The 23746-nt window shown below is 33.6% G+C and overlaps 1 protein-coding gene across 3 annotated transcripts in view; it reads right to left on the bottom strand.

The window, feature by feature from the left end:
• Wwc2 (WW and C2 domain containing 2) overlaps positions 1–23746 on the bottom strand; it is a 216702-nt gene that overhangs the window by 28250 nt on the left and 164706 nt on the right. For 2 of the 3 annotated variants that reach the window (XM_076853680.1, XM_076853682.1), the window contains exons 15-19: positions 20739–20931; positions 18988–19152; positions 4844–4962; positions 2213–2411; positions 803–967 (exon numbers count right to left, since the gene is read on the bottom strand). In XM_076853680.1, coding sequence (XP_076709795.1) covers positions 803–967; positions 2213–2411; positions 4844–4962; positions 18988–19152; positions 20739–20931 — 841 coding nt within the window. The remainder of the gene's footprint in view (positions 1–802; positions 968–2212; positions 2412–4843; positions 4963–18987; positions 19153–20738; positions 20932–23746) is intronic. The other variant, XM_076853681.1, reaches the window with a different exon arrangement.

The following is a 23746-nucleotide window of genomic DNA, read 5'->3' as shown; positions in this document are numbered from 1 at the left end:
AGAAAGCTCCTGGCCCAAGTAGCTCATGCCAACCCACTTACCTGCTTTAGGTCTCTGCAGAATGTAACCTATCAATCAAGCCTACTCTGTACCCTGCTTCCCATAGCACCAATCCTCTGCTACCTACCCTACCACCATCCCCTACCCCTGCTCCACAAGGCACTTCTCAGCTTATACACGTATAATTATTGTTTATGGCCTAGGTCTCTTTTGCTTCTGGATAAATCTCAACTATCTAGGAAAGTGCTTAATAAAAGTATTTCTTTTTAACTTGAATGAATAAAGTTAGAATTTTAGAAGTATTTCTAACCCATTATAAAATATTAAATCTACTTTACTATACATTATAAATACTTCTAGAAGTACAATTTGGTAAATAGATGGAAATCTCAAAATTTTCTTCACAGAGCTATAAATCTGATTCAGTGTCCAGAGGCATTAGTAAGAGATGCTTTTTGTTCTAAAATCCAATTCACAGTTTTCAGGCCAGCAAGATTAACATGGGTTGAAGCAAGTATGTTATACAGTGGAAATATATAAAATATATATCTTAAAAGTCACTTATGTTTCTAAACACAGATGGAAGTCAAAAAATTCTTAGCATCTAGATCTTTAAAATTCACTTACTTGCATCACATTAGAACCAGTGAGACCTTAAATTTGTGGGAAAACTAATTTTAAAAAACCTTTTAGTATTTGTAGTCAGAATGTGCAGTTTTTTGTCATTAATGTGAAATGCACTCACTGGTAGAAGGGCAAGCCACAATCCATGTGTGTCTCATCACACACATGGTCACCTTACCCTGCAAATGTACTGGCTTCGCTCGCCTGGAGAAAAGGTCTGTGAGCGCACTATCATGCTGCTCCTCACAAATGGATGCTGTTGAGAGCTCAGGCTGCTGCGGTCTTTGGGGCGAACTGCCATACTGTCATTAACTGCGTCATCAGTATTTGTCTCTTTGTCAACCTACAAGAAAAGTAATTTGTTAGGAGCTAATCAATGTGTGTACATTTATTCTCCATTGTTCTAAGAAAAAAGAAATACCAAACGCCAAACAGATTCATGTAGCACTTGGGACACTCCTAAGAGGAACACTTCCGTTACAACACAGTTCTTCTGAAGGGAAAGTAGATACCTGGAAACTTCCAGGTTCTTACGAAGCTACCACAGTGGGTAGGATCTGTCCAAAAAGATTACCCATAAATAGAAGTGCCACCTTTAACAGGTTAGAATTAAAACCTTCATGGTTTTGATTTAAAGAGATAGTATGAAGAATTCTATTTTGAAATATATCATCATTAAACATTATTTAATTTCTGATTATTTTTCAAAATAGTAATAAATACAAGAAAATGAAAATATGCCACAAAGTTATAGATTTAAATGAAAAATGCAATTATACATATATAAATATAATAACTGTTATGAAGCCAAATTTGGATTTTTTTACTGGATCTTTGGAAATGTAACAAAAATAAAATTTAAATTAAAATGGAACTGTCTCAAAATATAAACTTGTAGGCACAGGTAGATGTCTTTTATCTTACAGGAATAACTTGATTACAGACCTACCTCTTAATGAAAATTTGCTTCCTTGTGACAGGAAGTCCTTGGTCAGGGTACAATACTATTTTCTCAGAAATAAGGAATTCAAATGTTCTAAACTCCATTACCAATATTCAAAGTGTGCAGCAGGCATCCTTGAGCCTTAAAAAAGACTTCCCCATTTGGGGACAGTGGTCTCAACACATTTCTCACTTACCTACCAAAGCTGCCTGTTTCACTTGGTTGGCATCTGTGCGTAAACCTAGTTTTCTGTCACCTTTCTAGACAGAAAGCTTTCAATAAGAACACCATCTAACTAAAATGAAGTTCAAATGTTTGCTTCATGTTTAAAATAGAAATAAACTTTGAATTTGACACAATTAAGTAGTCACCCTGCTGCTATCCAAGGAATTCAGAAAATACTTTACTTTATAGAGACTGAAAGTAGTACTATTCCTCTTATATCAAATTTAATGAAGAATTAATATTTTGGCCCATCTAAAAATTATAAAGCATTTACAATGTATCTTTTATATGCTTTTCATGATCAGCTTTCAGATTAAAATCTTAACATGTTATTACACCTGAAGAGATAAATAAGCATCTCCGATGTCTACATGGTGCCTGTGAGGCATCTGTTTTAGTAGAACACAGCTGAATATTCACCAGGGTGGGTACTCCAGCGGGTGGCTGATGTCTACAGTCTTTGGCAACCTCATTTTCTTTCTTCCACTCGCCTTCATCCATCTTCGGCACATTAGTGCATGAACTTAAGTCTTCCATACGGCTATTGTGCTTTGCCAATTTAACCTCAGCTTCTTTTTCAGCCACAGTTTCATCAGAGGCCTCTCTTAGCATTGTTAACCTATGGTGAAATGAAACAAAATGAAGATAAGACACACTTTAAGTCAAGTGGGTATGCTGTATAAATTGTGCAACTTAGGCACATTAACCTGTTATTTGGGAAATGAACAACAGACTTAAACAAAATTATTCAAGCCATTGTCTGGCTGGAACTTTTAATTAAATAGTTCATAAAAAAATAAAATTCTCACTCATTATTTAACAATATACTGCAAAATCTCCATAGTGTAGTACTACAAAGTTAAATTTATGAAATTTGACCTAACTTCCAGATACTAAAGTAGAAATATTCTAAAATCATACATAAATTTTAATCCCAGCATTTTAAAATGTTGACATTCAAACTGAAGCAATGTGATATTAGTTATTTATTATTATACCATTAATCATAGAAGGAAATGGGATACTTTCAGCTAAGAGAGAATAAAAACATCCATTACTGGTCTGAGGTTGTAGCTCAGTGGTGGAGCGCTTTCCAAGCACGTGTGAGGCACTGGGTTCGATTCTCAGCACCACAAACAAATAAATAAAACAAAGGTCCATTAACAACTAAAAAATATTTTTTTTAAAAATCCATTACTGACCGCTCACAGTCTAGTAGAGAAAACCCCATGTTAAGGAAGATTTACTATTAAATCAACAGAAGCCTCTTAGTGCCATTTGTGCTCACATTTACCAAAAGCCACATCACTGACTTGGGTGGCATTAAAAGGGGTACTCTACAACATGAAGTCAGTTTATACAGAATATATAAAGCAGGAGTATTGGGATGGTTTAGAACATATGCTTTTGTTGAGTGTCATGTTCTTTTTTTTTTTTTTTAATTGTTGGTTGTTCAAAACATTACATAGTTCTTGATATATCATATTTCACACTTTGATTCAAGTGGGTTATGAACTCCCATTTTTACCCCGTATACAAATTGCAGAATCACATCAGTTACACTTCCATTGATTTATATATTGCCATACTAGTGTCTGTTGTATTCTGCTGCCTTCCTATCCTTTACTATCCCCCTCCCCTCCCCTCCCTTCCCCTCTTCTCTCTCTACCCCCTCTACTGCAGTTGAGTGTCATGTTCTTAAACACTGAGCTTTAACTGCAATTGGTGACATGCTGACAAATTGGCACAAACTAGTTATTAAAGGTGTAGCCATGAAATGAACACAAGGGAGGACCAGCAATGATGGCTATGAGTTATAAATTCCTTTATTTACATACTAAGTGAATTTTTAAAAATATGTGTGATGTGAACATGAGAAAAGCTTGGTATTTAAAGATACTAAAATAAACCTTATGCTCACTCTCATATTTATTTGTCCTGCAGGGCTTTGATTTTTATTCACTATTAAGGAATTTTGGTAAGCACAAAGTATCTCTACCTTTTTATATCACTGTCAAACCCTTCCTTACAAGTGGTCTATGACTATTATTTATGACTTATCCTGTAAGTTTCTAAAAAGTTTAATATATATGTATATACATACATTCACACAAATACATATATACGTATGTATAAGCATATATATATGAGTTAACAGTAGTTCAAATATAACAATATAAGCAACTATATAAAAATTAATCCAAATAAACATATATATAGTATATACACATACTGAAGCATTCACTGAAATTTGTTTTTAAACAATACAAACCAGAAAGGTAGCTATTTGCAGATAAACAGATATATGAATCTGGATATCCCTTTCTAAAGGATGAGGTGCAGATACAAAGAAGGAAATAGAAAAAGAAGATAAACATGGTAACAGAGAAATAGTTAGTCAGAAGTTTTTTTGCTAACTCCCTGCTTTGTTTTACCACAGCCTAAATGGCACTCCTAGTAGTTAAAAGAAAAAGTGGACGGGTTTTCAATTTATCTGACTCTACAATAACCCAAAATATCTTTCAAAATGGATAGTTTCTAGACGGGAAAAAAAAAAAAAAAAAAAAAAAAAAAGCAGCTTAGCTGGGCATGGTGACACATGCCTGTAATCCCAGTTCAGGAAGCTCAGTCAGGAAGATGTCAAGTTCAAGATCCCAGAAACTTAGTGAGATCCTAAGCCAATTTAGCGAGGCCCTATCTCAAAATAAAAAATAAAAAGGGCTGGGGATGTAGATCAGTTGTAGAGCAACCCTGGTACTGCAGCCTAACCCCAACCCCCACCAAAAAAAAAAACTTAGAAATTAATGCCAAAATTATTTGAAGAATTTAAAAATCTGGCTAATGTGTTGACTTTGCCCACAATTTTTCTGTTACCTCCTTTAACTCTCTAATGGCCAAGAAGAGACTCTTTATCCTTAGCTTCCTGAAACTACACTGTTTCTGTAATTCCAGAAGATATAAACTTACAAAGGTTTCACTGGAAGTTTCTTATGAGAAATTAAACATCTTCCCAGCAAGTTACTACTGCAAAAGGAAATGACTACTGTTTACCAATCTCCTTCTGGATCCCTCTGTTCTTCTGGCCCTGTTTCTTCTTCTTCTTGTGCTAATTCTTGTTCCACAGCCAATAGTTCAGCTGAGGTTCTTGCAAGTAAGGCTGATACTGCATCCTGGAGAATGTAAAACATATGGCAATTAATATCATATACATCAAGAAATGATTTAAAAATTAATCAGATGCAGATTTATACTTCCAGCTGTGGAGAAGCAGCTTGTATCAAACTCAACTCTCTCACTGAGAACAAAGATGAAAGCTGAATAAAATGAAGAAAGAAAGAAAAAAAAACCCAAAACAAACCACAACAACAAAATAATAAAACTCCCAGATGTTTTAACGCCGTGAGGAGTACCAAAGGCTATCAGGATTAGAGGGCCAAGATCCCAGGGAAAAGAGAAATACAAGAAGGTGACGCAACTATCATTGCCACTCTCTCCCCTTGAGAGTGTTTGACAGTTCTAGGTGCAGACAAGCAGGATAGGCAGACTTGACTGGCTGAGACTGTGGCTGTGGAGTTAGGAGGATGGGAGGATTACCACTGAGCACAGGACTACCAAGACAGTCAGCACACAGGAGTCAGAGAAAATGAAATGTGTGGTGGGCTCAATATTATTATTCCTGTTACAGCATGTGCCATATGCGAGCTGCATATGTACAGAGCAAGACGCTGAGAAGCAAGGCAGAGAAATAGTGCCAGTAGGCTGAAACAGCAAGTGGATATTTCAGTTGTCTCATAGAGTCCTGGGGAGGAAAAACATGGAATTCAAGTTCCCCAAATGATTCAGATATTCTCATATGGTAATTTGCCTTCCAGAAGCACACTAAATCCTCCCTAAAAGAATATGTCAGCCACAGCCTCCACAAACCCTCACACACAGTAGCCAGAATTCCATCAAGACCTAATAACCAGCTAGGCATGGTGGCCCATGGGTTCAATCCCCAGAGCAACAACAACAACAACAACGACCACCACCAACCCCCTCCCATCAAAAAACAAACAAACAAACAAACAAAACCCCTAGCAACCAAAAGCTAAAAAAAAAAAAAAAAAAGGAACAACAAACAAAAGAGGCAGACCAATTCACACACTGCAGGTAATTAGAGAAGGAATTTACATTTTTACAAATCATTAAAAAAAACCCCAATAAAATAATAAAATAAATTTCAAAAAGAAAAACCACATTAGCATATCAAAGTGAAGATATTTAAAACCAAAAAAACCAGGATGCATTACTTTTTAGGAATCAAAAGTTGGACTATTCTCTAGAAACTCAATAGAATCAATGGAACAAGATGACAAAAAGTGATACCTGTAACATATTAAAAGAAACAACTAACCAACTAGAATTCTGAATATGTGACCAAAAGCTGTCCTTCACAAATGCAGTTGAAATATACACCAAGAGACCTGTACTAAGAGACATACTAAATATTAAATGAATTCTTCAGTAGGAAAATGATCCAAATAGAACTAATATAGAAAGAAATTAAAATAACACCAGAAATGGTAAAGATGTAAGGAAATCTAACTGAATATTTAGATTGATAATTAAAAAAACAATAATAATAATGTCTAGAGGGATATGCACTATAGGTAAATAAAACACATAAGAATAATCATACAGAAGGAAGAAAAGAGAAAATGGAATTAAATTCTTTTAAAACCATTGGAATGTCTGAGAAAAAGAAAAGGCATTAATTGAAGGTAGTTTCCAGTAAGTTAAGGATACATGTTGTACTCACCGGGGAAACAACAGAAAAATAAAAAACTATAGCATTCCTCCCCTTATCTGTGGTTTTGCATTTCATGATTTCAGTTACCCATGGCCAACTGCTGTCCAAAAATATTAAATGGAAAATCCAGAAATACACAACTTATAAGGTTTACAACGCATGCTATTCTGAGTAGCATTATGAAATGTTTAGCTGTCTCCATCCTTTCTTGCCTGGGAAGGGAATCTTCTTGTCTAGTGTTTCAATGTTGTATTATGCTACCTTCTCAAAAGTTGCTTTGCCATCTCAGTTAGCAGATTGATGGTCATGCCACCACTGTGCCTGTATTCAATAATACCCTTGTTTTATTTAATAATGACCATGAATAGAAGAGTAATGATGCTGGCAATATGTATATGTCAAAGAGAATCTTTAAATACTTCTTTTAAGTGAAAAGGTGAAAGTTCTTGACTATTTAATAAGGGAAGAAAAGAAAAAGATATGCAGTTGCTAAGATGTATGGGAAGAATGAACATCCTGTGAAATTTTGAAGAAAAAAAGAAATCCAAGCTAATTTTGCTATCACACCTCCAACTGCAAAAATTATACAATACCTGATATGTGCTTAGTTAAGATGGAAAAGATAGTAAATCTGTGTATGGATAAGAAAAAATTTAGTATATGTAGGGGCTCTGTGTTAGTTAGCTTTTTGCTGCTGTGACCAAAATATTGAGCTAGAACAATTTAGAGGAGAAAAATTTTATTTTGGCAGCTGGTTTCAGAGTTTAGAGCACAGTCAGCTGGTTCCATTGCTTTAGGCCCAAGCTGAGGTGGAACATCATGGCTAAGGATGCAGAGGAAAAAAGATACTCAGATTAACTGGGAAGCAGAGCGGTAGGGTGGGAAAAAGTTGCAGGAAAGATGCATCCTTCCAGGGCATACCATCAATGACCTGTTTCCTTTAGCCATGCCCCACCTACCTACAGTTACTACCCAGTTAGCCCACTCAAACTAGAATGGATTGATTAGTTTATAATTCTCATGATACAAACATTTTACCTCTGAATATTCCTGCATTAACAGAGGAGGTTTTGAGGGACACTTCATGTTCAAAACATAACAGGCTTGGTAATACTTGCAATTTCAGGCACTCACTGGGGAGTCTTAGAATGCATCCCCTGTGGGGTAGTGGGGCAAGGGAGGGGGTGCAAACGTTACTGATAATGTATAGAAGAAAAGGGAATTTTTGAAAAATGTGATTAATCCAAAATGAGAAAAAATGTAACAAAGATGGGACTAAAAGAAAATAAACAGTAAGATGATAGGTCCAAACCCAAGTATATCAATAGAATTAAATGTTAATGAACTAAGTATTTCAATTAAAAGATGAAGATTTTAAGATTATATAGTATCAATACCAACTATATATATATTATTTAAAAGTGGTACACTTTAAGAACTTGTGGAGTCAGAAAGTAAAAAGAATGGAAAAAAATCTAAACCATGAAGAAACTATTAATAGTAAAAATGGCTTACGTAGCTTTACCAATACCAGACAAAACACATTTTAAAACGAGAGGCATTACTAGAGATAAAGAGAGGTACTTCATAACAATAAAGTTATGTTGAACAGAAAGATACTGAAAGATGCTGAATTTATATTCACCTAATAACAGATTCAAAAAGCAAGTATACCAGAACTAAAAAAAGAAACAAACTTAGGTTGCAGTCATAATTAGTTATATTTTAAATTACCTTTCAATAATTGATAACACTAGCAAACTGAAAAGGTTGGAGATGCAGAAAATTTTAGAAACAAAATTGCAAACTTGACTAACAGAACATACATTCTTTTCAAAAGTTATGGAAGATTTACCAAAAACCTACCACATTCTAAGTCATAAAGCAAGTCTCAATACATGATTGAATAATATATTCTCTGAAAACAGTGAAATAAAACTAGAAATCTACAACAGAGAACTATGTTTGTACTAAAAATATTATGGACTTAAAAAATCACAATGGAAATAATAAAATGTTTTTAATTCAAAGATTATTTCATGATGTTGCATCACATTTGTGAAAAGCAGCCAAAGGTGTACTCAAAGAGAATTATTTAGCTCTCAAAGCATATATTGGAAAAGAAGATTATAAAACAATTATGTAAGCATCCATTTCAAGATGTAGAAAAAGAATATCAAGTTAAACCCAAAGAAAGTAGAAGCAAAGAAATAATAAAGATAAGAGCAGAAATTAGCAAAATCGTAAACCAATGTGTGGGGAGCCACCCCTGAACTATCTGAGCATCTTCACAGGGCCTTGGAGCCAAGGAGATTTTGGTTTAGCATTGCAAGCTATTTTGTGGCTCCTCCCACTCAATGAATTGCACAATACACAACACCTCTGTTTTCAGTCGGCTAGGAAAACTGATCTTGAAGCTTCAGAGTTGGGCGAGACCCAGTGGGAACTGGACAGCCTACCTCCTACATTAATTGGTGAAGAACATTCTGTAGAAAGCCTTTGAAGTTCCCCCATACAAATAAAGAGGGCTCTCAAGCTCTCTTTCCAGGGTAGAAGCTCCACCCTTAAGATTGAAGAGCCATCCTGCCCCTGCTCTTTAAAACTATTTTCTGTGTCATGTGATTTTTCAACGTATTTCTCAGCCAGTCCACTCAACACAGGGGAATCCAGCTTCCATTGCCTGTGTGGGCTATGGGAGAGACAAATGTATAATAGAAAAAAAAAAAAAAAAAGAAGAAGAATAAGAAGAAGAAGAAGAAGAGGTCTCTAAAGAAAATGAATAATTTGACAGTATGCATCCTTTTTATCAGCACATGAAACTATCTCCAAAATACACAATACATTAGGCCACAAAGCAAGCCTTACTAAGTTAAAAAAATTTTTTTCTTGCATCTTATCTGATCATAATGGAATGACACCATAAATGAACAGCAAGGAAACTAGAAATTATACAAACACATGGAAATTGAACAGTACACTCTTGAATGACCAGTGAGTCACTGAAGAAATCAGAGGGGAAATTTAAAAATTTCTTTTTTTTTTTTCTTTTTTTTAAAGAGAGAGTGAGAGAGGAGAGAGAGAGAGAGAGAGAGAGAGAGAGAGAGAGAATTTTAATATTTATTTTTTAGTTTTCGGCAGACACAACATCTTTGTTTGTATGTGGTGCTGAGGATCGAACCCGGGCTGCACGCATGCCAAGCGAGCGCGCTACCGCTTGAGCCACATCCCCAGCCCTAAAAATTTCTTGAATCATATGGAAACACAACAGAGCAAAGAACAGGGAATACACCAAAAACAGTACAAAGTAGAAAGTTTTATAGAATGAGTGCCTTCAATAAAAAAAGAGATCTCAAATAAATAATAAAGGTCTGAAGGGGAAGAAAAAGCCCCAAATTAGTAGAAGGAAAAAAATACAAAATTAGAGTAGAAAGAAATCAATGGAGCAAAGAGTTGGTTCTTTGAAAAAAACAAAAAACAAAATTGACAAGACTGTAGCTAAATTAACCAAAAGAAAGAGAAGACCCAAATAAATAAAATTAGAACTAAAAGAGGAGTCATTACAACAGATAACTGCAAAAATCTAGAAGAAAAGGACAAATTTCTAGATTCCTATGACCTACAAAATTGAATCAAGAGGACATAAAAAATCTAAGTAGACAATTGAAGCAGTAATGAAGTATCCCCCAACCAAGAAAAGCCAAGACACGATGGATCAATTGCTGAATTTTATCAATTTTTTAAAAAAGAACTAACACCAATGTTACTCAAACTAGTGGATAAAATAGGAAGAGCCGGGAGCGGTGGTACACATCTGTAATCTCAGGGGCTTGGAAGGCTGAGTCAGGAGGATCATGAGTTCAAAGCCAGCCTCAGCAATGGCAAGGTGCTTAGGAACTCAGCGGACCCTGTCTCTAAATAAAATACAAAAAATAGGGCTGGGGATATGGCTCACACACACACACACACACAAAAGAAAACTATACACCAATACTCCTGATGAACACAGATGCAAAATCCTCAATGAAATATGAGTAAATCAAATTCATCATATACTCTAATCACGTTGGTTTCATTCCAGGGATGCAAGGATTGTTCAACATACGCAAATAAAAAAAATACAGTATAAATAGAATGAAGGATAAAAATCGCATGATTATCTTAATAAATCCAGGGAAAGTCTTTGATAAAATTCAACATTCCTTCATGAAAAAGTCTCAAATAAATTAAGTATACAAGGATAATACCTCAATATAACAAGGGCTATACATGACAAACCCATAGCCAACACCATACTGAATAGGGGAAAACTGAAAGCATTTCCTCTAAGATCAGGAATAAGACAGGGGTGTCCTCTCATCATTCTTACTCAATGTAATATTAGAAATTTTAGTCAGAGCAATTAGGCAAGAGAAAGAAATTAAGAAATTAAAGATATACAAATAGGAAAGAAGTCTAATTATCCCTGTTTACAGATGATATGAATCTATGTGAAAAATCCTAAAGATTCTACTTAAAGACTTTTAGAAATGATAAATTTAGTAAAGTTAGCAATATACAAAATCAACATACAAAAACCAGGAGCTTTTCTATATATAATAATGAACTCAGTGAGAAAGAAACAAGGAAAATAATCTCATTTACATACACATATAAATATCTAGGAATAAATCTAACTAAAGATGTGAAAATCTTTACAATGAAAATTATAAAACACTAAACAAATAAAAATTGAAGAAGTCACTAGAAAGTGGAAAGATCTCCCACATTCATGACTTGGGAGAATTAATATTGTTAAATTGGCCACACTATCCAAAGTGCTCCATAGAATCAATGCAACCTCTGTCGAAATACTAATGTTCTTCACGTAACTAGAAAAATAATCCTAAAATTCACAAGGAAGCATGAAAGATTCTGAATAGCTAAAGAAATCAATAGAAAAAAAAGCAATGCTGGAAGTATCACAATACCTGATCTCAAAACATACTATTCATCCACAGTACCAAAAATAGCATGGTATTCACATTAAATGGCACACAGAACAATGGAACAAAATAGAGGATTCAGAAATAAATCCACACATTTTCAATCAACTGATTCTCCACAAATGTGCCAAAAGCTTATACTGGAAAAAGGACAGCCTCTACAACAAAAGGTGCTGGGCAAACTGGATATCCACATGAAGAAGACTGAAATTACACCAGTCTTTCACCCTGTACAAAAATCATCTCAAAATGGATCAAAGACCTAAAACTTTGAAATTGCTAGAAGAAAACACAGGGAGAATACTTCAAAATATTGGCACAGGCAACAATTTCCTGATTAGAAATGCAATAGCTCAGAAAACAAAATCAAGAATTAAAATGGGATTACATTGAATTGAAAAGCTTTTGCACAGCAAAAGAAACAACAGAATGAAGAGACAAACTACTCATGGTAGAAAATCTTTCTCAGCTATTCACCTGACAGAGGACTAATACAGAGAATATATAAAGAAGTAAAAAAATTTAACAACAAGATAATCCAATCAAAATGGCCAAATGATTTAAACAGACACTTCTCAAAAGAAGTACAACTGGCCAACAAATATATGAAAAGTGCTTAACATCTTTAGCTGTCAGGGGAATGCAAATCAAAACTTAATTGTAATTCCATAACACCGAACTCAGAATGGTTATTACAAACAACAATAACGAAAAACAAAACCCCCAAATTACAAACACTAGTGAGAACATGGAGAAAAAGAATCCCCCTTAAACATTTGGTGGGAATATAAATTAGTACAGGCACCATGGAAGAGAATACAGGGGTTCTTCAGAATACTAAAAATACAACTACCATATGATCCAGCTTCCCACCACCCCTGGGAATATACCTGAAGGGAATAAATTCAGCATACAAGAGACACCTACATACCCACACACCCATGTTTATAGCCAAATTATATAAACAGCCTATGTGCCTATCAACAGATGAATACATAAAGAAAATATGTGTACACACACCCAGGCATACACACACATCTCCCTGTCTCCCCCACTTACTCCCCACTCCAGAGAATTATTTGGCCATAAAGAATAATGAAATTCTGTCATTTGCAGGAAACTGGATGAAACTGAGGGACATCATGTTGAGTAAAATAAATCAGATGTAGAAAGACAAAGCTGTGGAAACTTAAAAAAAAAGGACTTGAAGAGGGACTATTAGGGATGAGAAGAGGGAGAAGCAGAGAGGAGGAGGAACAAGAGGGGAGAGAATATGAAGGTATATATATATACACACACACACATACATATATATATACACACATAAAGGAAAATAAATTAATACAACAGTAAACAAATAAACAATAGAGAAAAATCAACAAGGACAAAGTTAGTTCTTCAAAAGAAATTTAAAAGTTTAACATGTCCCTGATAAAACTGAGGGGAAAATAGGCAGAAGTCACCAATATCAGGAATGCAATGGAATATAGCAAAGTTCTAACATACATGAAAAATAAGAGAATGGATAACTTTATGACAAATTTTAATAATTTAGATTAAATTGACAGGACTGCAGGTGTAGCTCAGGAGTAGAACACTTGCCTAACATATGTGAGGTCGTGGGTTTGATCCCCAGCACTGTCACAATAAATAAATAAGTTAATTAATTAATTAAATAAGATACTCATAAAAACTTTTGATAATAGTAAAAAGGAAGAAATACTTACCAACACATTATGAAGATAACAAAACTTTGATGCCAAAAAGTCACAATGACACAATAACATCAGAAGAAAAGGAAAGATTAATATCTCTTATGAATATAAATGAAAAAAAAAAAAAAACAAGCAAAACATCAACCAAATCCAAAAACATGTAAAAACTGTAATACAACAAATGAAGTCTGTTTTATCCCAAGACTCCAAGGGCAGTTTAACATTTGAATATTAATGTGTAAAAAAGAAAGACGAAAAATATAAACATCTGAAAAGATACAGTAACAATGTTTGATAAAATTCAATATTTGTATATAATAAAAACTCCAGGGGCTGGGGTTGTGGCTCAGCGATAGAGCACTCACCTAGCACGTGTGAGGCACTGGGTTTGATCCTCAGCACCACATAAAAATAAATAAACAAAATAAACGTATTGTATCCATCTACAGTGAAAAAAATTAAAAATATTTAAAAAAGAACTCCAGCAAATTAGAAAGGAAACTTCCTTAATTGGATAATGATTATCTGTGACCATCCTCCCCGATCATTTTAAATGATGAATTAGTGAAAGCCTTCACTTTAAAAGAGTACAGTATTGTCACAAAGATAGAAAATGAAACAGGACAGAAAATTCAGGAACAGACACACATATAGAGGTCACCTGAATTATGACAAGGGTGACAATGCAGTACAGATGGGAAAGATGGTCTTTTCAATAATGATGCTATATTAACCATATGGACAAAAAGGAACTTTGACCCTTAGCTCATATTTTATGCAAAAAATAATTTCAGATGGACTACAGGTCTAAATGTGAAAGAAAAATAATAAAGCTTTTATACGGCAATATAGGAAAACATCTCTGTGACCCAGGTAGAGGCAAATTGTTCTTAAATAGCAGGGAAATGGATAAATAAGACTTCTTTGAAACAATATTTCCATTCGCCAAGGGACACCACTAAGAAAATGAAAAGGCAAGCCACAGAATTCAAGATATTTGTGATCAATTAATTTGAAAATACTCATATACTGAAAATTCCAAGAACTCCTTCCAACCATAAGATAATACAATTAAAAAATGAATAAAATTCTGAACAGATACTTCATAAAAGATGATATTCATTTAGCAATTAAGCATATTATAATCAGGGAATGCAAATTAGATATACAAGATACACCTACCAAAATAACTAAAATAAGAGTATTTTTACCAAAAGATATATATAAAAGAATGCTATAGCGTTATTAAAAATAACCCCTAAATTATTAACAACTCAAATGTCCATCAGTAGTAGAAGGGATAAATACATTGATATAATTATATTATAAATTATCAACTAAGAATGGGCATAAATGAATGGTAATTATACAGAAAAACATAGATGACTCTCAGAAACATACTTTTAAGTACAAGATACCAGATTAAAAAAATATATACATTGGATGACAACAACAGGCAAAACTAATATCTGGTGTGATAATTCAGAATAGAAATTACCTTTAGGGGAAGGTGGAAATGCCTAGGATGGAATACAAGGAAGAATTCTGGAGTGCTGTCAATATACCATAATTGTTTGGGATAGTAACTACATAGACAATGTTTGCTTTATGAAAATTCATTAGATTCATGTAAGATTTATGCACCTTGTTATGAACCTCTTCATTACCTCTTTTCACAAAAGAAACACATCAGAGAGTGGAATTAGAATAAAAAGTGCAATAAAATGTATTTACATTACAGCCCTATAAATCAACTAAACCTAACAAAACATCTATAGAACACTCCACTTAACAACAGCAGAACAATACTTCTCTCAAGTATGTATGAAACCTTCCCTGGAATATACTAGACCATAAAACTAGGTTTAATAAGTTTAAAAGAACTTAAATCATACTAATTAAGCTTTTTGGCTCTACTGAAGTGAAATTAAGAATTTTTAAAAAATAAAAAATCATTTAGCTTAATAAATGTGTGGAAACTAACACATTCCTAAACTACCAAAGGATGAAAGAATAAATAACAAACCAAATTAGAAAACATCTTAAGATGAATGAAAACTGAAATATATCATACCAAAACTTACGGAATACTGCTAATGCAGTGCTTAAAGGTAAATTTATAGCTCTAAGAACCTATATTAAAAAGGAAGAAAGTCATCAAATCACTAACTTTTCACCTTAAGAAAATGTAAATTTGAAGGGCAATATAAATCTAAAGCAATCAGAAGAAAGGAAATAATACAGATTAAAGTGGAAATTCATTAAATTGAGAACAAAATTAGAGAAAATAAAACCAAAACTGGTTCATTGAAAAAAAATTAGTAAACCATTAGCTGGACTGACCAAGATAAATAGAGAAAAATGCTTAAATTATGTAAATTCAAACTGAAAGATATTATGAGAAAATATTATAAACAATTATATACCAAAAAATTAAATAATCTAGCTGAAATAGACAAATTCCTTTAAAGACCCAAGTACTAAAACTTGACTCAAGAACCAAAGTATGAGAGACTTAGAAAAGAGAGAATTTCAACAAGAACAAAAACTTCCCACAAAGGAAAAGTCCCAGCCCAGATAGCTTCACTAGTAAATTCTATTAAACACTTAAAGAATACCAATTCTTCTCAAATACCTTCAAAAGTAGAAAAGGAGGGAACACTTCTTAATCCATTCCATGATGCCAGAATCACCCTGATATCAAAACCACACAGACATCACAAGAAATCTATGAATACAGACAAAAAATCCTCAACAAAATACTAGCAAATGGAATCCAATAACATAAAAAGGATTGACACAACGACCTAGTGGGATTTATCCTAGCAATGCAAGATTAATTTAACACTTGAGAAATCAAGTAAAATGAATGAAGGACAAGAACCACACGTGACCATCTTAATAGATGTAGAAAAAGCATTTGATAAATCCAATAGACTTTAATGTTAAAAACACTCAACAAACTAGGGAAAGAAGTCTTTCTCAGTCTGGTAAAGGGCATCAATGAAAAACCTACAGCAAAAAGATCGTACTTAAGATGAAAGCCTCCCTTCTAAAATCAGGGACAAGACAATCATCACTTCTTTCATTACCATGGTGGAAATTCTAGCTGAGGCAGATAGGCAAGAAAAAGAAATAAAATGCACGTAATTGGAAAGGAAGCAATAAAATCATTTCTAGTTGCAGAATATATGATCACACATATAAAAAATTCTAAGAAACTCACCACAAAACTATTAGAACTAATACATGAATTCAGCAAGGCTGTAGAATGAAAGATAAAGATCAGTTGTGCAATGAGCACTCTGAAAATTCAATTAAGAGTTCCATTTACAATAGCATCTACAAGAATAAAAACACTTAGAAATAAATTTAACAAGAGAAATTTAAAAACTTGGACTCAAAAGTTAAAAAATATTGTTGAAAGAAACTAGGTTAAGATTTAAATAAATGTAAAGACAATCCATATGCAAGGATCTTAAAATTTAAGATGACAATACCCCCTAACTTGACTTACATAGTTAATGCTTGCTTTATCAAAATCCTGTCTTTCTGTTTTGTTTTATTTTCAGAAATTGATAAGCCAATACTAGAATTCATATGGAAATGCAAGGGACCCTGAATAACCCAAACAATCTTTTTATGTTAATTTTTTTAAAACAATATTGAAAAAGAAAAAAATACTGGAAGACTCACAATTCCTATTCTCAAAATGACTGCAATGCTACAATAATTAAGGAAGTGTGGTACTGCCTTATATGTAGATTCTTGGAACAGAATTGATCTTCTAGATATGTAGGTCCCTATAATTATGATCAACTGATTTCTCACAAGGGTATCAAGATAATTTAATGGAGAAAGAATAGTTTTTAATCAATAAATGGTGCTGGGATGACTGTGTATCCACATAAAAAAAGGATGAAATAGAACCCTCTCCTCATATCACACATAAATAAGTAGAAGTAAACCAAAACCTACGTAAAAGTCTTTAAAACTCTTAGAAGACGACACAGGAGAAATCTTTGTGATATCAGATTAGGCAAAGCCTTCTTGGATATTATACAATAAGACAAGCAATGGAATAAAAATATGCTCCAACGGCATACATTTTAATCAAAATTAAAAACGTTTGTGCTAGTAATGAAATCATCAAGAGAGTGAAAAGACAATGCACAGAATAAAAGGAAATGTCTGTAAATCATTTATCTGATAAAGGACTTGTGTCGAGTGTCAAGTCAAAAATACATAAGATGAAGCAACTGCCTGAAATCCTGGGTTTGATGGAAAGGGAAAGGGAAAGGGAAAGAAAAGAAAGGAAAGGAAAGAACGAAAGGAAGAAAGAATATGTACAGAACTTATATAACTGAATCCTAAAAAGATAAATAAGTCATTCTACCAAGAAAACAGCTTGCAGTCACCCAAAATGTTAAAACATATTGTATAATATCCAAGAAGGCAATTCCATTTCCACATGTATGCCTAAGAGAAAGGAAAACATATGTCCACACAAACACTTGTGTATGAATGTTCCTAGCAGCATCGTTCATAATAGTCAAAAAGTGTAAACAACCCAAATGCACATCAGCCAATGAATGGTAAACAAATCATGTTACATTTTCAACAGGATATTATTTGGGGATGAAAAGGAATGAAATATTAACATATGTACTTTGAAAATATGCTAAATAAAAGAAGTCAGTTATAAGAACAAATAAGGTATTATTTCATGTATAATAATAAATGAATACGAAAATTTATAGAGAAAGAATATTCATGGTTATTTGGGAGAAAGGTGTTCAGGAGAACTGGGAGTGACTGCTCATGAGTATGGAACTTCTGTTTGAGATGATGACAATGTAGTAATATTAGACTGTAGATATGGTTGCACAACTCTGTGAATATAGTGAAAAATACATTAAACCTTGTGCTTTAAGTGGGTGAATTGTACAAGTTAATTGGGTGAATCGTATAGTATATGAATTACACCTTATTCTGTGTTTAAAAACTTACAGAAAGAAGATAAAAATCATTTCATATGCCTTACTTAGTGTATACCACAAACCTGGGCATGTAATATAAAATCTACACCATGTTTGTTTCTCTTTTACCACCTACCACAATGTCCACTAGTTTCTCACACATAGTAGATGATCAATAAATACTTGCTTATTTGATTTTTACTTAGTGAATTCTTTCTTTGTAGGTAACCTAAAATAAACTTGAACTTAGTAGCAATATGCACAAATGCCAGATAATTGATGAATGGCCTCAAAAAGTACCCCTTCATAAATTTTTGAAGCAGTAAGATATGACTATTAGTTTCAATAAACCTTTTGATAGAAAAATACTTATATTATAAATGGAAAATTAAGATATTGTTTTAGATTAATAATTTAAAATTTGCAAAATATGTGAGTGTCAAATGTATAAGCTGACAGTGGAACCAAGTATGTGAACACTAAATATAAAAGCACAAACTTAAATCCAAAGGTTTTCCACAATCATTTAAAACAATAAAGCCTCCACATCAGTTTATTTTTATGGAAAGAGATGTGATCATTTTTCTTTCTTTTTAGGAAGTTGGCATAAAAGAATCCTGAAAGGAAAAAAGGAAGGACCATGAGAGTGGATAAAAACCTGCTGGTCTCCTTGCATATTTCACATTACTTTATTACATTTAATGACTTTTCTCTAATTTTGACTTACCAAGTCTATTGAATCTACTAATGGCTGGTTTGATTGAAATACAGAGTCCTCATTTTCTTCTTCATTCTTTTTGCAAGGCATTTGCTTGGAAGGAAGCAAATTATACCACAGAGTGAAAATCTCATTAGAAAATGGTAAGTCTGCCAAGCTAATCTGAGTTCCAGCCTATGGGAAATGAAAGAAAACAAAGGGGAAAAAAAAAAGAGAGAGAGAAAATAAAATGCTAAATTAGTATATGTTTTCTCTAATATGATAAAGATCATTGGGTGAGCTTGTCTTCTTTCTTGTTTTTTTTTTTTTAAAGCAATACTCATAAGGTGTTGGGTTTTGAAAAAACCTGGAAATGATTTATGATAATAATCTCTAACTAAAAAGCCAATCCTAGGATTATTTTTTGAGACATGATTTTGCTAACACCTAATGACTAAGTATGTAATTTTTGTAAACACGGAATTATGTGCAAATGAAAAGTTATAAATAAATAAATAAGTCTAAACCATGGTACTTCTTATAATACACTATAAGAGTGAATTCATTATTACTCACAATAAAATTATCCACTGAAAAGTCTGAAAACAAGCAAAAGTTCCATGTTGGTTCTTTAATGAGAAATCAGTAAAAAAAATTTCTTTGGATATATAAGTTGCCAGAATGTCAAAAAACAAAGCGAGAAAAAAAAAAAAAAAAACCCAAAACAGTAAAGGTTAAAGGTTTTCATATTCTACCAAATCACAAATAGCCATAATCTAAATCCAACTATATTATTTTTTAAAAAGCTATCCCCATTCACATGTTTATTAACTTAATAGAGCTTCAGACATATATAAATATGACATTATACCAAAGACTTTCTGATAGCCTAACACATCCATCTTTGCTTTACTGCCAGAAAATAGTATCAAACATTTTTTTCAAGTAAAAATTAAGATTATCACAATTAGCTTTGTTCATCATGAAATGTATGTGCTTCCTATTATATCACAGAGAAAAGCTCAGCTGGACATTTTCATAGTTTTTGACCACACAGGCCCACCTCTAAACACCAGCCTTACCAGTAACTGATGGTTTTACAGGTTTTGTGCACAGCAATATATTAAACTTACTATTAGTTAAGTATGGAATCTTTTGCTATAGCATTTAAACATTTTGTTCTAAAGAGTTACACTTTTTCTTTAGAAGCTCTAATATCATGGCAGGGGAAACTGAGCTGAATATATTTTCAGTGTCTTGCTTATTGAATTTGTAACAGTGAATTATGTGTGGGCTGTCTCTTTGATATCTGGTTCCATCATTCACTAGGTGTGAAACCCTCTCTAAGCAGCTCTTTATCTGAAAATAGGAGATGATCACACCTTCCATAATCCATCTTTCCTAAGACTGTCATAGGGATTAAAGGAGATAACACACAGTATTCAGCACAGGACTTGGCAATGGGACTAAAAGCATACACATAATAATGGTCATAATAGAGGTAAAAGTTTTTGTTTAGTCAAAGTAGAAATGGAAAGTAGAGCTTTACCGAAAATCATAACTGATAAACAGATTTTAAAGGTCTAAAATAAAGGTAAGAACAAAAATCAATATTTCAGGGGAAAAAAAAGAAAGAAAAGAAATAGCCACTGGACTTGTCCCAAGGTGTTAGACAGGTCTACAGTCATTTAGTCTAGTTGCTGGCAGAACAGCAACTAGAAAGCATATTCTAAGAATATCTGGTTGTGTTAGTTGATAATGGTAATTATTAAGAATCCTACCAAGCATTCTTCCCTGTGGTGTTTACTGACAGAGCAAAGATCAACTCTTAACGTCTTCTGCTGCAAAGCTGTTTGGGAAATGGCTACTCTGAACACATCATTGAACAGCACAGATTCTGTGGGTGGATGAACTTTTGTTCGAAATAGACAGCTGACATCAGTTGAGGAGGGAAGAAGAGCAACCCTAAAATACCTGCAAAGAACAAGAATAAAATGAAATTCATAGGTACTTCGATTACAGTGAATTCACAGCTATCATTTGCAATTATCTGCAAAACAGAGAAATTGAGGGAATATGGAGTTCATTATCAACCAAAAGTGCTGCTGCCATAATGAGTCTGTGCTCAGCTGCAAAGACACTCTATTCTTAACCCATGTGCTAACTGTACCCCTGAGCATGCAAAGGGCCAGCCTGCCACTCACCGCAGGACTGCAACAAATGCACATGATAGGAAAGCAAAGAGGAAGAAAGCCTTAGGGTGCAGATGAATTTAACATCCCATCTGCCCCAGGTACAGCCAATTCCAAAATAAGTTATTTCTATGTCTGGGAAGGTGGGAATACCCTAAGTAGATACTGGTGACTTTATCCCAAAGAATCCTCATCCTGAGTGTTAAAAAAGAGATGCTGCTGATGACTTCCCATGAATGGAATACATAATCCTACTAGACAAAAAGAGAGGCAAAGTAGCATATTGTTAATAAAATTTAAAACAGATGAAACAACAGTTCAAAAATATCAATGTCTAGCATCTCCAAAGCTGCAGATTCAAAGGAAGAGTTACAGAAAAACAGTAATTTCTAATGTTACTTTAGAGTGAATTTTCTGAGCACAGGGTTCACAATTATTGGAAATAGCAAGAGATATTTTCCTTTTAATCCCAGAAAGAGAATATCTACTAAATCTTCTCCTGTCCCCATTTCTAGTCGTGTCTAATTCATATTCTAAAACATGCCTTTCTCTAATTAATTTAAAAAATTGTAAATGCAAATGCAGAACTGAAGAGTGCCATATTATTTTTTATTTTATACCAACATTTATTATGAAGATTCAGCATTAAACACCTTGTGAGTCTTGGGCCACTGCTGTTGATTTAAGGCCTAAGACACAACTCATCCTTCTTGGAAGGTTGGAGTTTCAGCAGAAACAATATTTTTTCTCTGCCTTCATAGAAAAACAATAAGAGGTCAGTATATTAAATAGTCAGAATGGAGGGAAGGGATTTTTCTGTTTCTCCAGTCTTCAAGTTTTCTGTGTCAATGGCCTAACCACTTAACTCATCTCAAAATGTTTTCACATCAAACAAGAATGATTTTATATAGTTTGGACATTAAGGCATGGAGAAAGCAGGCAGAGGTGCTTTTCTCCCAGCTCTGCTGTAGCGAAGGTCTTGCCAAACCACAGCCTGGCAAATCATGACTGACTCATGGAAACACTGGGGCAACACACTGAAGCAAAAACTCTTTGTCATAATTAATAATAAAAAATTAAGCTCTGAAGTTGGGAGAAAAAGAACATTTAAGAATATTTCAAACTAACTGTCATGTTTAGCAATGTCGTTATTTAGGCCAAGCTTTTTATATATGGGTTTAAGATAATGCTGCTATGTATCTGAGGAAAGCTCAGACCAATAAGAAAAAGGTACCTTCTATACTCTCACCAGTTGGATGAATACTACTAATGCCCTCAGTGACTGGCTCTGGGTCATCACACATTCAGAAAGCACTTTTTGACTATCCTCCAAGGTGAGAATGACTGATTGGTCTAGAAGAGCTGGAACATGTGGGTAGATGTAAACGATGTAAGTTTAAAGACAGTACAATTCCTTGATTTCAGGAAGTCCTGAGCCTCCCCTCCTGAATCCTATGCAGCTTTGATGATTGTCAACATAACCTCTCATTCTATTTTTTGCTGTCTACTAAATAACCTCAACCTAGCTCTTTTTTTTTCTTGCATACAATTTGTTTTCTTTAGCAATTCTTAAATATGAGGATGTGAGCCTAAAACGAAACCTGTAGGGAAAACATCCAGAACTCTTATATTTACTCTGTTAAAAATCCTGCTCATTAAGGAATATATGCTATTATTAAGGAAAACATTCGTTGGCTGGGTATAATCTTTTTAAAAATTGTCTCCAATAGCCTTTTTTGTTTTCTCCAAGCCCTTGTACTGCCTTGTTCAATACTAAGAGTAACCTCCTACAAGAAGTTTAAAGGTAAGGTGGACATACATGCTCTGTATTCTAAATCAGAGAGCCCTTAAGAGAGTCACTGAGACTATGACTCTATAAAAGTGTGAATGGTGGTAGAGACTGCCAGAAAAACCTGTTAGAAAACAGTCTCAAAGTAGTGGGCTAGACAACATTATGCCATCACTTTGTTAAGATTCTTAGTTTGATGAAATAACTTTAAGAAATTGTTGGTCAGAGGTAAGTGAATGTTGGATGATAAAAAATGAATGTGAAGGGCTGGGGCTGGGGCTCAGTGGTAGAACACTCACCTATCACGTGTGAGGCATGTGAGAGGTCGATCCTCAGAACCACATATAAATAAAGGCATTATGTGCAATTACAACTAAAGAAATAAATATTTGAAAAAAAAGAATGTGAAATAAAAATGAAGTGAATGTTGGATGATACAGCATGATAAATATGTGAGGGGCAATGTTGTACTAGGATAATAAAATTTAATCACTAAATTTTCACGTAAAAGATCAGAAAATTCCTTCAAACCAATAGTAATAACTATTAGACAATAATAAAATTTTTAATTATATTTCAAACAACCATGCCCCAACACAAATAACACAGGATTTCTGCTCAAAAAAGAAAATATAAAGTATTGATTTCTATTCTCAATGAGGAATTGGTTGAATAAAGACTAAAGCTCCATTTGCTTTTCTCACATTTTCCTTTTCTCTTCACATTTGTCTACTGTTGATTTAGACATGACCAGTCTTGCTATGTCTTTTCCAAGTCTTCATTTTGATGAACTGATTGATTACAATGT

Source organism: Callospermophilus lateralis, chromosome 4, assembly GCF_048772815.1.
Source record: "Callospermophilus lateralis isolate mCalLat2 chromosome 4, mCalLat2.hap1, whole genome shotgun sequence".
NCBI lineage: Eukaryota > Metazoa > Chordata > Mammalia > Rodentia > Sciuridae > Callospermophilus > Callospermophilus lateralis.
Note: the sequence above shows the minus strand (reverse complement) of the source record. Positions and strands in the feature narration are given on the sequence as shown.